The 12,865-nt window shown below is 40.4% G+C and overlaps 2 protein-coding genes and 1 long non-coding RNA gene across 3 annotated transcripts in view; 1 reads left to right on the plus strand and 2 right to left on the minus strand.

Moving 5' to 3' along the window:
* cntnap2b (contactin associated protein 2b) overlaps positions 1-12,865 on the plus strand; it is a 39,032-nt gene that overhangs the window by 13,209 nt on the left and 12,958 nt on the right. Inside the window, exons 2-10 of the mRNA XM_062404940.1 lie at positions 174-284; positions 2,390-2,583; positions 3,897-4,044; positions 4,783-4,986; positions 5,333-5,517; positions 6,305-6,448; positions 7,351-7,609; positions 7,735-7,884; positions 12,538-12,700. Coding sequence (XP_062260924.1) covers positions 174-284; positions 2,390-2,583; positions 3,897-4,044; positions 4,783-4,986; positions 5,333-5,517; positions 6,305-6,448; positions 7,351-7,609; positions 7,735-7,884; positions 12,538-12,700 — 1,558 coding nt within the window. The remainder of the gene's footprint in view (positions 1-173; positions 285-2,389; positions 2,584-3,896; positions 4,045-4,782; positions 4,987-5,332; positions 5,518-6,304; positions 6,449-7,350; positions 7,610-7,734; positions 7,885-12,537; positions 12,701-12,865) is intronic.
* Positions 6,744-8,818, minus strand: LOC133968758 (uncharacterized). Its single transcript, XR_009924141.1, has 2 exons — positions 8,195-8,818; positions 6,744-6,871 (listed from the first exon to the last, which is right to left on the minus strand). It is a non-coding gene; the product is annotated as an uncharacterized LOC133968758 (long non-coding RNA).
* tgs1 (trimethylguanosine synthase 1) overlaps positions 8,977-12,865 on the minus strand; it is a 41,015-nt gene continuing 37,126 nt past the window's right edge. The window contains exon 16 of the mRNA XM_062404922.1: positions 8,977-9,419. Within this exon, the coding sequence (XP_062260906.1) occupies positions 9,228-9,419 (192 nt within the window). The 3' untranslated portion in view covers positions 8,977-9,227. The remainder of the gene's footprint in view (positions 9,420-12,865) is intronic.

The raw sequence follows: 12,865 nt of genomic DNA on the forward strand, positions 1-12,865 counted from the left end.
GTGTTCACAATGTTGACCATCCCGAGATTTGTAACTTCATACATTTGCTAACAATTGCTTATCAGCACTTCAAAAGATACAACCGTTGATTTGTCTTTAGTTGATATTACGAAAACCTTCTTTACTTATCGGAAAACTAATCACTTTGTCTGTTTTTCATCTCTCTGGTACAGGGAAGTGTGAGGACAGTTTGGCCACTCCTCTTCCCTACAGCTCCCTCAGCAGTTCGTCTGTATATGCCAGAGGATATGGAGCTGGTTATGCCAAACTCAATCGAAAACAAGGTATTCCTTTGCAAGAAGTATTGTGTTGTCCCTACTATTGTGTATGTACATTCTAAAAGTTATTGGTTGATATTCAGATAAAGCACAGTCAAATGTTTTAGAACACTCCTATTTTTCCAGTTTATTATTTATTTACATTTTTGCAGTTCAAGCCCAGTGAATATATATGTAGATGAGCTGAAAATGTCTAAGGTAAAGAAAAAAGTTTAGCTCACCAATAACTGACAAATCAAGTAAATGAAGCCAGGAATTTGAATGAAAACTATTCACACAGCATGATTTACCCATTTATTGCCCGAATACGAATACAGTTATGCTTGCCGTGGATGGCTCCAGTGTTTGTACGTCCCCTGGATCAGCCAAGCAGAATGCTAAGATAAAACAGGGAACATGTTCAGAACCCCCCCCAGGGGGCATAGCAGGCAGGGTACATTTGTTCATGATCCTTTAAACCACTCTGATGCCAGAGTTAGCCAGTAACAGTGATATGATCTCATTACATTTGGCCTGACCATTGTGGACAAATATTGTTTGTGCACCTTCTGGGTGCAGGATTCCTGGAGTGTCAGTAGGTGACGCTTCAGGTTATGGGTAAGTAAAAGTGCTGAGCTACGGTAATATAGTCCAGGAACCAGATGCTCTAGGGCACAGGGTCACTGTTCATTATTTGGCCAGTGTGGTGACTGTCTGCATCGTGGCAGCAGCACCCAGGCCCAGCATGCTGCTACTTCTTAAAGAGTGACCGTTGTGATAATCAGCTAACCTGGTGATACTTACATCTCTCCTGCAGCTGGATGCCACCATGCCCACCCTCACAAATGGGATGTCATTATACAACATGTTTGGTTTGACAAATGTGCTTTCTGATCTTTGTAAAGCTATTCTTCTCTCTGACAGGTTTAGTAACCAAAAATGACTATCATCTGGAATTTCCTTATGGTCTTAAAATAATTTGCATAAAATGCTAACTGAAAACTTCTAGGCCTGTGTTAGGATGTCTACAGTTTATGTAGTTAGGAAGTAGAGTTGACTATTGTAATCCCCTTGACACCTGGACTAGAGAATCGCGGGGCTGCAAAACACTTTTCGAGTTTCATGGGTAATCGGCGCCACAGCCAAACCACTTCAATCATAAAAAACTACAGAAAAACATAAACCTTTCGATGAAAAACGACTCCTGTTGTATCATCCAAGTGTCCGTTAACCCTGACATTCAAATCTGACTCGAAACAGCGTCATTTACACCATGTTTTAATTCTCCTCTCGAAAAGGATTACAGCAGGGATTTAGTCTAAAAACATGGTGTATATGTACTTGTTTCAGGTCGAATTTGAATTTTAGGGCTTGCAGACACTTGGATGACACCAAACGAACATTACTCCAATTGTATTGGATTCCGCTCTAACACTGTTCACCCCTGAGACTCCAAAAGTGTTTTGCAGACTCAAACAACTCACCCACCCATCCATCGACATAGTGGTGAGTAGACAATTTCTGGGTGAACTATCCCTTTAAGGAGGTTTTAGCTTACAACTAGCCTAAAACAGCATACATATCATTGCATAGTAAAAACATTAAGTGTTGTTATTATTTGTTATTTAATCATATTGAGATCGAGATCTCTTTTCCAAAAGATTCCTGAGAACCAGAAACATTCACAATCAGCAGCAAACAACAAAACATGAGCAAAAACATAACAACACAATTCAAATAAAGAAATTATATAGTCACAAGTTTCATAAAACACTTCATATCATAAACAACACAAGACTGTAGTTGGAGGGAAGTTTGTAAATCATTCCATTTAAAGCGTACATAGTAACTGAAACTGTACTGGTTTTAGATGAGAGAAGCCAAACTAAAAAAAAATCATTTCGCAAAGATTGCAGATTTCTAATAAAGTCACTGACAATGCACAAAGGCAAACAAACTCACAAGCTATACTGCATAGATGGACTCTTAAATCAATTACAGAAATAGTTTTGGACTCTTAAAGAAACAGTACATACACAGCTCTGTTCCAAGCTTAAGACCTGACACCCCAGTTTCAAATGACACCCTTTTCTGCTCTTCTTCCTTGTCATGTTCTCTCATCTTTCACCTAGGTGCTGGAGGCTGGTCACCTCTGGATACAGACCATTACCAGTGGTTACAAGTGGACCTGGGATCTAGGAAGCAGGTGGTTGCCATAGCGACTCAGGGTCGCTACGGTAGCTCGGATTGGACCAGCAAGTATCGGCTGCTTTACAGTGACACTCAGAAAAACTGGAGGCCTTATTTACAATATGGTAACATGTGGGTAAGGAAGAACCTTATTGATGTTGTGTAGTGTCAGATCAACTCATCTGATCTTAACTTTACTAGAACCCTTTGAAAACCATTATTTACAATTTCTTTCAAATTAAATCAGTGCAGCAACGTTTTACTAGGGACACTGGTAGGTTCTGAGAGGTCTTTATTTATGGCAATCTTATTTATTGCCATAAATAAGATTGGAAACTTTTCCAACAGTTGCCAAATTGTTGCAGCTACTGCATTTGCAAAGCATGGTATACTAGTAATAACGTAGAGTATAATATAAAACAACTCTTTCTGCAAATACTAACCAGTTTATTGTTGGATCATCTGGATAAATCCAAGGGTGCATTTCCCTCAAGTTATTTTCACAACTCTCCCATTGTACATATATCCCTTTTCACTTCTTAGGGTCAGTTCAGTAGCAGTTTCAGTAGCTTAGAAAACAATGTTGAATATGAAACTCCTGGAAATAAAAAAATAGGATAGTTAATTGTTCATGGTCATGTAGTTGCTTGTCTTGGGACTGTAGAACAGACAATTTATTTAAAATGTAATGCTAGATTGACCTGGATCAAATTAGGGATGAACTGAAACTGAAGTGCATAGAAACTCACAAATGTTTTGGTAAAGTGCACTATTTATGCTTTTATTCTAAATGATTTACAAATTCTTAATCTTTCCAAACTCAAAAAGCAAGACATTCGAAGAAAATGGTTTCATCCCAGTGGAGGCCACCTCATTCTCTTAACATTAAAACTTTGTCCTTCTACTTCTTAGATGTTATTTATATGGAGCTCGCTCCGGCTTGTATCAATGTCATCTAGACTAAGTGCCTGATGCAATATTGCAGAGGCTCAGTGCGTTGATCCTAACGTTCTGTCATCTCAGATAGTTAGGTCCCTGTGTGTGTGTGTGTAGCTGTCCTAGTGTGTTTTGTTTTGTTTGTTTGTCTGTTTATTTTAATTTTAGGGTCTTGAGCTTAATGTCAAAAGCTTTCTATAATGTATAACTGGTTTTGAGTTCCCCGTGACACGTTCTTTTGTCTTGGGCCTGCTGGAAATATGCTCCCTGACTGGAAATACCAATAGATTTTTTATCCTCTCTAATCTGATATTTTACAGAGTTACAGCATGTTTCTGCTTTGTCTGAACATGTTGAAAGATACTTTTTTCGTATTTTATCGTATCAATAATTTAATGAAGGAATTTGAACATTTTAATAAAAAATTTAAATTCATATCAATTATCTTTTCAATAGAAAATGTAAGTATTACATGAACATGCCGGTAAAGCGTTTGTTTTCTTTGTGTTTCAGATATTTGAGGGAAATATGAACAGTGAGAGCGTGGTTCACCATGAACTGCAGCACACCATTTTGGCTCGCTACATTCGCTTCATCCCAGTTGACTGGAGCAAGGAGGGACGCATTGGCGTACGTCTGGAGCTCTACGGCTGCTCATACTGTGAGTAAAAATACAATAAATGTCAGTCTATAATTGTGAACTAGATTAGATTTTACCAGCATTTTTTTTTTTCAGTACATGTAGATGAAGATACAGATGAGATGTTACAGTAGTAATTACATTTTATTTAAACAAACTATATGATAAATCATTTTACATTTAACTCTTCCTAGCTCTAAATATACTAATTTAAAAGCTCCTATACTGCACTTCTGTCGGATGGTTGGCATTGCATACATATTAATTTTAATTATTAATAAAAGACTATTTAACTTCCAACAAGGACTTTCATAAAAGTAAACCTGTTAACAAATGTTGGCCACCTAATAAAAATGTATGAAATCTGTGAACGATAAGTATAAGACGGCAGTGGCTGTTAGATACCAGTGCCATGCTATGAGTTTTGAATAACACATTTTTTGTCTTTGTTTTTGTCTGTGAAATGTTTTATGTTTGTTAGTCTAACTGTTAACAGCCTTTTTTTGTAAAGTCTTTTAATATTGTCAGATCCACTACAAATTGAAAATAAGATGATGCATGCCATATGTTATCATGACTTGAATAGCAATGTTGGTTTGCAGAATATAAAATGGATGAAGGAATGTTAAAGGCCGACAAACAGTCCATAGTTTCTTGCACAACTGTGACACACATGAAAACAGTGTAACATGGACATTATGGATCCAAGGTCTGTTATATTGGCAGAATACAGAATTTCCTTTTTTCCCTGTCTTCCAGGGTCAGATGTGATCAGTTTTGATGGCCAGGGTGTCATCTCATACCGCTTCAGGAATAAGAAAATGAAGATTGTGAAGGATGTCATCTCACTGAAGTTTCGAACCACAGCTAGAGATGGGGTCTTGCTCCATGGAGAAGGACAGCAGGGAGACTACCTTTCCCTCGAGCTCCGCAGGGCTCGACTGCAGCTTAGCATCAATTTAGGTAAACTCAACAACCCCTAACAACCTTACTGTTTAAATAACTACTCCCAGCAGTTAGTTAGAACTAAAGAAGCCTCTGAAATGGTGAAACATCTTCAAGAAACTCAACCAAGTCCAGTTGACCTGTTTTCTAGCACTTGGATATACCATGATCTGGATGACTGAGAATCTTCGTAGACAACTTAAGTGGCATTGCTGTAAATAATGTGTGGTTTCATTGACAGCAAAAGCATGACATATGTCTGGTGTTTGCCACAGACAGCCTGTTATGTTCTATCCAACTCTTTTACCATCTAGTGTTTTCAAACATGATAAACCAAACCTGTTCATGTTTGTGTGATTTGCAGGCAGTAACCAGTACGGTTCCATCCAGGGTCACACCTCTGTGATCAGTGGGAGCTTACTGGATGATGACCACTGGCATTCAGTTGTCGTAGAGCGTTATCGGAGGAATGTCAACTTCACTCTGGACCATCACACTCAGCAGTTCAGGACCAATGGAGACTTTGACCACCTTGATCTGGACTATGAGGTAAAGGCTCACTAAATATCTAAATATCAAAAAATACAGAGACAATGATGTGTTTTGAAATTGTTGCGTCCTCGACTTTATTGTGTTTACTTATCCAAACTTAACTTATCTTCTTCTTCATGGACAAACTCTCACTGTTAGGCCTGGATTTGTAATAGAAGAGTTTGGTTTAGTTGGGGTCACATTATTTTATTGAATATTTTTTTGACAATAAACTCTTGAAACTTGAAACCATTTTGGTACTTTCATGATAGCTTTTTAATACTGCTGATAATGTGTGTGAGGAAGATGATGGAGATGCTCTGTCGCTGTGTTCTTTGCTACTGCTTGTCATTACCAATTCACTCCCATCAGCCCAGAAAGAAAACTCTCATGATTTTAGGGAAATCAAATTAATAAAAAACAATTACATCTTTATGTAACATAATTTTCACGTTAGAGTCACATGAGTCCCCCTTATCACCAACCAGTGAACCTTTGCTTAATGTTGAATTTCTATGTATGACAATGTCCCAGCAGATATATTTATTTGTCAGGCTTTATTCTTATATTACAAACAGCCGACCAGCTGGACTTTGTATATGACTTAAAAACGTATATACGAATAAAATCAACATAAAAGACAGAAATGCAATGCTTTTAAGTAAGTAAAAGCATTTTTTCTGTCAACTAAAAACAAATTAATTGATTATATATGGAGAGGTTATAGGGGTCACAGTTTTACAGTGAATATCACAGATGGATCTTTATCACTTAGTCCATGTTGTCCATGTCATTGTGCCCTCAGATCAGTTTTGGAGGTGTGGCTGTGTCAGCAAAGCCAAGCTCAGGAGGCAGACATAACTTTGTGGGCTGCATGGAGGGAATCACCTACAATGGAGACAACATCACAAACCTTGTTCGCAGGAAGAAGGTGGACACGTCCAGCTTCGTAAGACAACTCCCTATGACTCAGTGTGTGTGTTAGCCTGCATGTGTGGGTGTGAGTAGAATGACACTTTTAACAACTTTGAAATGAAATTTCTGAGAATCTCATATTTCTTTGAAAGAGAGGGGTTTTATTGCACTAAGAATGATCTGTTCAGGGAAAGTCCTCATCTTGATTGTAACTTTTTCTTAAAGGAGAATATTTCACAACACATGTCATAACTCTGTAACAAACAGGCTGGAACGCAAAGCCAGTTCTTGGAGACCAGGGCGATGAAATAGAAGGTTCAACCTCACTCTTGTTTAAAAACATTTAATGGTAAGAAAAATGCAGTTAGAGAGAAACACACTTCTTCAAAAGCAGATCAGGAGTCCAAGGAGAAATGTAAAATGTCGAAACGCACATTTTGCCAGGAGGGGAGTATGGCTGGAAGGGAAGGAAGGTAAGATAAGTTCAAACATTGGGAACATTAGAGATACCGCTGGGCAGGTAGGGGTGGGTTGATCTGATATAAGAGGACAGTTGCAAAGTGCATCGCAGAAGAAAAGAAAGAAAATACTAATGTAGCGTAGATCCTTGAGTTTCACAGTTGCTCAAACCTGCTCCTCAGCATGTCCAGGTTTTTTAATGAAATGGTACAGTTGTGTGGATCGACAGCAGCTGTGGTTCCAGCACCGACTCAGCAACTAGTGCAGTAGTCTGTGTCTGCTGATCTAGAAATTGTAAAAGAATGTCTAATGTCCTTCCCTGCTCTAACATTTCTTATCATCCATATCAATGTAATCTATGTTTGGTGAGGTCACTACTATTTTTAGAATACATCGAAATTGAAAACTGAACAGTCAAAAATTAAGTCAATCTACGACTACATTCCACAATTCCTCTCTCCTTCTCTCCCACTATAGCGAAACCTGACTTTTTCCTGCATCGAGTCTAATTCCTTCCCCGTCTTCTTCAACTCAACTTCATTCCTGCGGCTGCCAGGTCAGAGTGACAGTGACACTCTGTCAGTAAGTCTGTCTTTCAGGACATGGAACCCAAATGGGCTGCTAATGTTTACGGCATTGGCTGACGGCTGGGTGGAGGTGGGGCTGACGGAGGGCAAGGTCTCCGTCTACATGAATGTGACACAGAGGAAGAACACACGCATTGACATTTCATCGGGTGAGCTCAGCTCATTGTTCATCAGATTGGAAGTTCAGGAACCTTCAGTTAGTTGAATCAGTTGTCACCTTGTTGCCTGCTTCAATTTGGCTGTTCTCCCAACTGAAGTGTGTTTTTGTTTTCAGGCTCAGGTCTGAATGATGGCCAGTGGCACAGTGTCCATCTGAATGCCCTGGAGAACTATGCAATGCTGACCGTGGATGGAGATGAAGCATCTACAGTCAGAACAGCCATCCCCATACAAATCCAGACTGCAGGAACTTACTACTTTGGAGGTGACTAATCATAGATTTAAATTTTCTGGAAGTGGCAGTGCAAACTGTATTGTCAAGTAGTGAACCACACAGTTACTTAAGTTTCTTTTAGCCAAATGAGAGTTGTTTAAATTAAGTACCACAACACAGTGCCACTTTTCATTTCAATTCAATTTCGTTTGTGTGGCATCGAATCATAACAGACGTTATCTCAAGGCACTTTACACAGTAATGTCGAGACCATACACTATTATAGAAGGAACCCAACATCTCCCACAACTAGCATCACTGCTGACTTTGGAGGGGAAATAATCTTTTAACGGGAACAAACCTCTATAATCAGACTCAATGTGGGTGGCCATCATCAACCGGTTGTGGTGACCATCTGCCTCGACCCTTAGTGGGTGGGAGAAAAAGCGGTAGCTCGAAAAGAGAGGGGAGAGAGAGACAAGTTATGTGAAAATTATTATTATTATTATTATTATTACAAATAAAGCTGGGCATTCAACTCAAACTAACACATTTTAGTTTGGAAAATTAATCACTTTTGTCTGGCCTCCACACTATTCCAGAGTTAACCAGGCCCTCAGACATTTTTAAATGCTGCTGGTCCCATTTTTGTTTGAAAACTCTGGGGTTGCATTTTAGATCGGATGGACAGAAACTAGAGTCATTTGGAAATTACGAAGCAGGTGCCCATGTTCTATTCCTGGCTTTTCATATTATTTTGTTTCCAATGTTTGAAAATGAGAAAAATTTAAATACGGATTGGTCATTACCCCACCTGAATTTCTGATGTGTCTGTTGAGAAAGCTTTAAAGGGGACATATTATGCCCATTTCAACACAGTTGATATGGTTCCTTGGGATCTTAATGAAATGTCTGTAACATTTTTTGGTAAAAATACCACATGGATCATTTAAAACACCACCCTTTCTATCTAAAACAGACCTCCTCAGATCGACCTGTTTTGAGGGCCCCGCCCCCCTCTCACCCCGCCCCCATCTTACCCCACCCCCTTTCACCCCTCTCATCCCTCCCCCTTCTCACCCCTCCCCCCTCTCATGGAGGTGTAGGACATAACGTTTTTACCTCCATTAATTAGCCTGTGTGTTTGAATGTGTTCGCACAACAGAATGCATTCAACATCTATAGGGCAGATTATGGGCATTTATGTCTAAGAAGAATAGAGCAGTAAGTTTTTTTTTTTGCATGAGATATCAGTCATTTCTGCAATACAAATATGACTGAGGAATAAAATACATAAATCACTCTTCCCTCTGTTTTACTTTGCTAACTGCTCATCTTACACGTGTCAATTGTTGACATGTTACATATCAAACACTAAAAGCACACAACTGTTTCTATAAACTTTCATTGTCAGAAAGATTGCTAGAAAGAAGGCCACAGAGCTTTTTAAACATAGTTATTAAATGTACTGGCTTTGTTAGCTGGTGTTGAGGCCACCTGGGCCGGAGAATCAGGGTGGTCCACATATGGGGCCGGGTCCTGAAAAACCTTGTGAAAGATGAGGTCCAACAGGTTATCCACGTAATCTGTAATACAAATTGGGAAAAAAAGTTGGACATTGTGCACTTTTTGTATTTATTTTTTTCTTTTTATAATTATTTTGTAATTATTTTATTCTATTTATCGTGAAGGCGATAAATAAATGGTCTTTAAATCATGAAGACCATTTAGAGACAGCAGTTAATTTATTTTATTTATCTTTCACATACTGTATGTACATTGTTTGGATTTTAAATAGAGCCTGTGAGAATCACGGAAGGTTGCATCTGCTTTCACCGGTTTTGCTGTGCACTCGCCCTTCTTATATATTGCATCTGTCCCCCGCCGACACACAGGACACACCTCAAACAGCTCCAGGGGGCAGTTTTCATAGGCAATATATGTGGGTGTCTTATGAACCGGGTTGGAAGATTCCATTCTATTAGAACGACAAAGATTTCACCAAAAGGCTGCAAAGGCTAAAAAAGTGTAGGATGGTAATCCATCTGATTATTGAAATGTTTAGATTAAATATTAAGTCACTCACGTCACATCTGCTGACTCAGTCAAGACTGTGATCGAGTCATCAGGATCATAGGTAGCATCCTGTGGCTCTCCGAAGTCCATACTTGAACAAATTGAACTATTTGGTGGGTCCGTCTGGCATGCTACGTGATGTAGCCTAGCACCATGAACAGATGTGCTTGCCTGAACACCAAAAGCAGCAATGATATTCATGTTTGTACTACTGTCATGCATACAAGGATATAAGGAAACATTTCCCCCAACTAGGGCCGGTAATGAATAATTGTTCTAGTCCCGCACATTATGACAACAACACAGAGCTGCCAACTCTCACGCTTCCACCGTGAGACACACGCTTTTACATGTTTTCACACGTACTCACGCCACACATCCAATTTCTCACGCCAAAAAAAACCCGGATCTTTGAAAATAAAAACTATGACTATTTTAACTTGTTGACAAGATAGATCAGAGCAGAAGCTGCAGTCAGGGGCGGTTCTGGCTAATTGGAGGACCTGGGCAAAGAATAATTTTGAGGCCCCCCCCCTCAAAAAAAAAAAACAGTCCCACCAACCATAACACCAATCCACTCCAACCACACACACTTAATGAGCCATGTTATGTGAAACTGACATTTATTGTGAATAGAAACAACTAAACAATAATTTACTTCATAATGATTAACTTTACAGCAAAACGGCTGGTTCTTAACATCTATTTTGACTATGTGTATGTGTGAGAGAAAGAGAGAAAGAGAGAGAGAAAGTGAGTAAATGAGTGTGTGTGAAATGGAGACGTGTGTGTGAGAGAGAAGAAAGAGAGAGAGAGAGAATGAGTGAGTGTTTCAGTGAGTGTGTGAGTGAGTGAGAGAAAGGGAGACATGTGAGTGAGTGAGTTAGTGTTTGCGTCACACTAACCCAGTCAAGCTTTACTATCGATAGAGCCATTTTCCCCCCTCTTCCCCAAAATTCTGTAAGTCTGGAGCCGCAAACATATTTGATAACACAGGTTATAAAGTTATATATATAGTTATACAATATATATAAAAACTATAATTTGTTGCATTTATCAAATTATAGAACGACAATAAAAAAAGATACCGGAGAATGTTGTCAACATCCTCCGGTATCTTGAACGAGCGCCCGTAGCAGCAGCTGTGGCTGGAAGCTAGGTGCGTGAGTGTTGTGCTCTCCACGCTCTTACCCCCCCCTCCGCTCGCGTGTCCTCCCTTGAGTACTGTGCCGCAGATTTTTTCCCACGGCAGCACTGGGCTGGAAGTTAGCTATAGGCGCCCGTAGCAGCTGCTACGATCGCCGGCCGTAGCTGCAACGAGCGCAGGCTGTAGCTAACTTCCAGCCCAGTACTGCCGTGGGAAAAAATCAGCGGCTGCCAGCGCTCGTAGCAGCTGCTACCGGGGCTCGTAGTAGCTGCTACGGGCCACGGTAGTTGCAGCTACGGGCGCTGTAGCTAACTTCAAGCTACAGCAGCTACTGCCAGCGCTCGTAGCAGCTGCTACCGGGCGCGTAATAGCTGCTACGGGCCTCGGTAGTAGCTACGGGCGCTGTAGCCAACTTCCAGCCCAGTGCTGCGGTGGAAAAAAATCAGCGGCACAGTACTCAAGGGAGGACACGCGCGTGGAGGGGGGGAAAAGAGCGTGGAGAGCACAACACTCACAAACCTGCCGTGCGAACACCGTTCACCGTGGACTCCGTCTTCTCGCTAAGACTCGCCAGCCGTCCTCGATTAATTGTTCAATAACATTATTAATAATCGAACATGAAAACTCCTGTAAAGTCTCTCCCTATCCCCCACCACTACATACTAGCCCCCCACCCCACGGCACAACATACTAATGGCACTAGCCTCCACACAAAATGTCTAAAAGAAGAAAATACCAGAATTATTTTTAACAAAATTACATTTACCTCGTCTTCAGTGTTGCAACGGAAAGATGGCACTGACCCCTCTTTCAATAACAACCTTTTTGAGAATCCGGTGTTATATTGGCCCAGGTTAATAAAACAATCCGATTCATAGTGGTGGCATGAACGTTGCCATCATATATGAACTCAATTAATCTCAATCTTGTGTCTTCTGAAGCTGGAGTCACATGAAGACAATTGTGCAGCCGACCACTGAGCATCTTGGTTGTAGCATTTGATTCATGCTGCTAGTTAGCTTATCCAAGTGTTTCCAAGGCTTACAAGAATGAAATGGCGGCCGGACACTGATGGACCGACCATCTATAAAGTGGGAGGGTCCATCTAGGGGTGGGTCGAGTGGTAGTGGGGGAGTGCATAGAGCTATGGGGGAATGTACTAAATGGGCATGTTGCGACTATGACGTCTATTTCGGTCGTAATTCCATTGGACGCACTCTAGCACCTAGTTTCTGAAATAGAGGAACCACAACAAATCGCGGGAGTTGTTTTTTTCAAGAGTTTTTGGGACGGTAGACATGCCAGATACCCAAAATAATGTGTGGAAGCACTACAAATGTGGAATTTTCATAGTATGTCCCCTTTGAACAGTTTAAACAATTGAGAACTTTTTGTGATGTGTAGTGACTAAGACAGACATATTTTTTCAACAATTCCACTGGTTTTAACAATGACTTTTCACCTCCTCTGTCTGTGTCCAGGCTACTTCATGCACACTAACACCAGATCAGCACAGCGCTCCTTCCAGGGCTGTATGCAGATGATCCATATAGACGACCATCTAGCTGACCTCAGGGCTGTGGAGCAGGGCCACATGGGAACTTTTGAAAATGTCAGCCTGGATATGTGTGCCATCATTGACAGGTACAAAGCTGTAGAATTATAAACTGGTTGATATAAAATAAGAAGAAGCACAAGGAAGTTACAAAGTGGGTAGTTCTGCTGATCCACTAGCAAGGGTGGGTTGGAAACTGATTCCTGTTGCTACTTTGAGAACATGAACCTTTTTCCCAATGGGGAAAAGGTCAA

Source organism: Platichthys flesus, chromosome 14, assembly GCF_949316205.1.
Source record: "Platichthys flesus chromosome 14, fPlaFle2.1, whole genome shotgun sequence".
NCBI lineage: Eukaryota > Metazoa > Chordata > Actinopteri > Pleuronectiformes > Pleuronectidae > Platichthys > Platichthys flesus.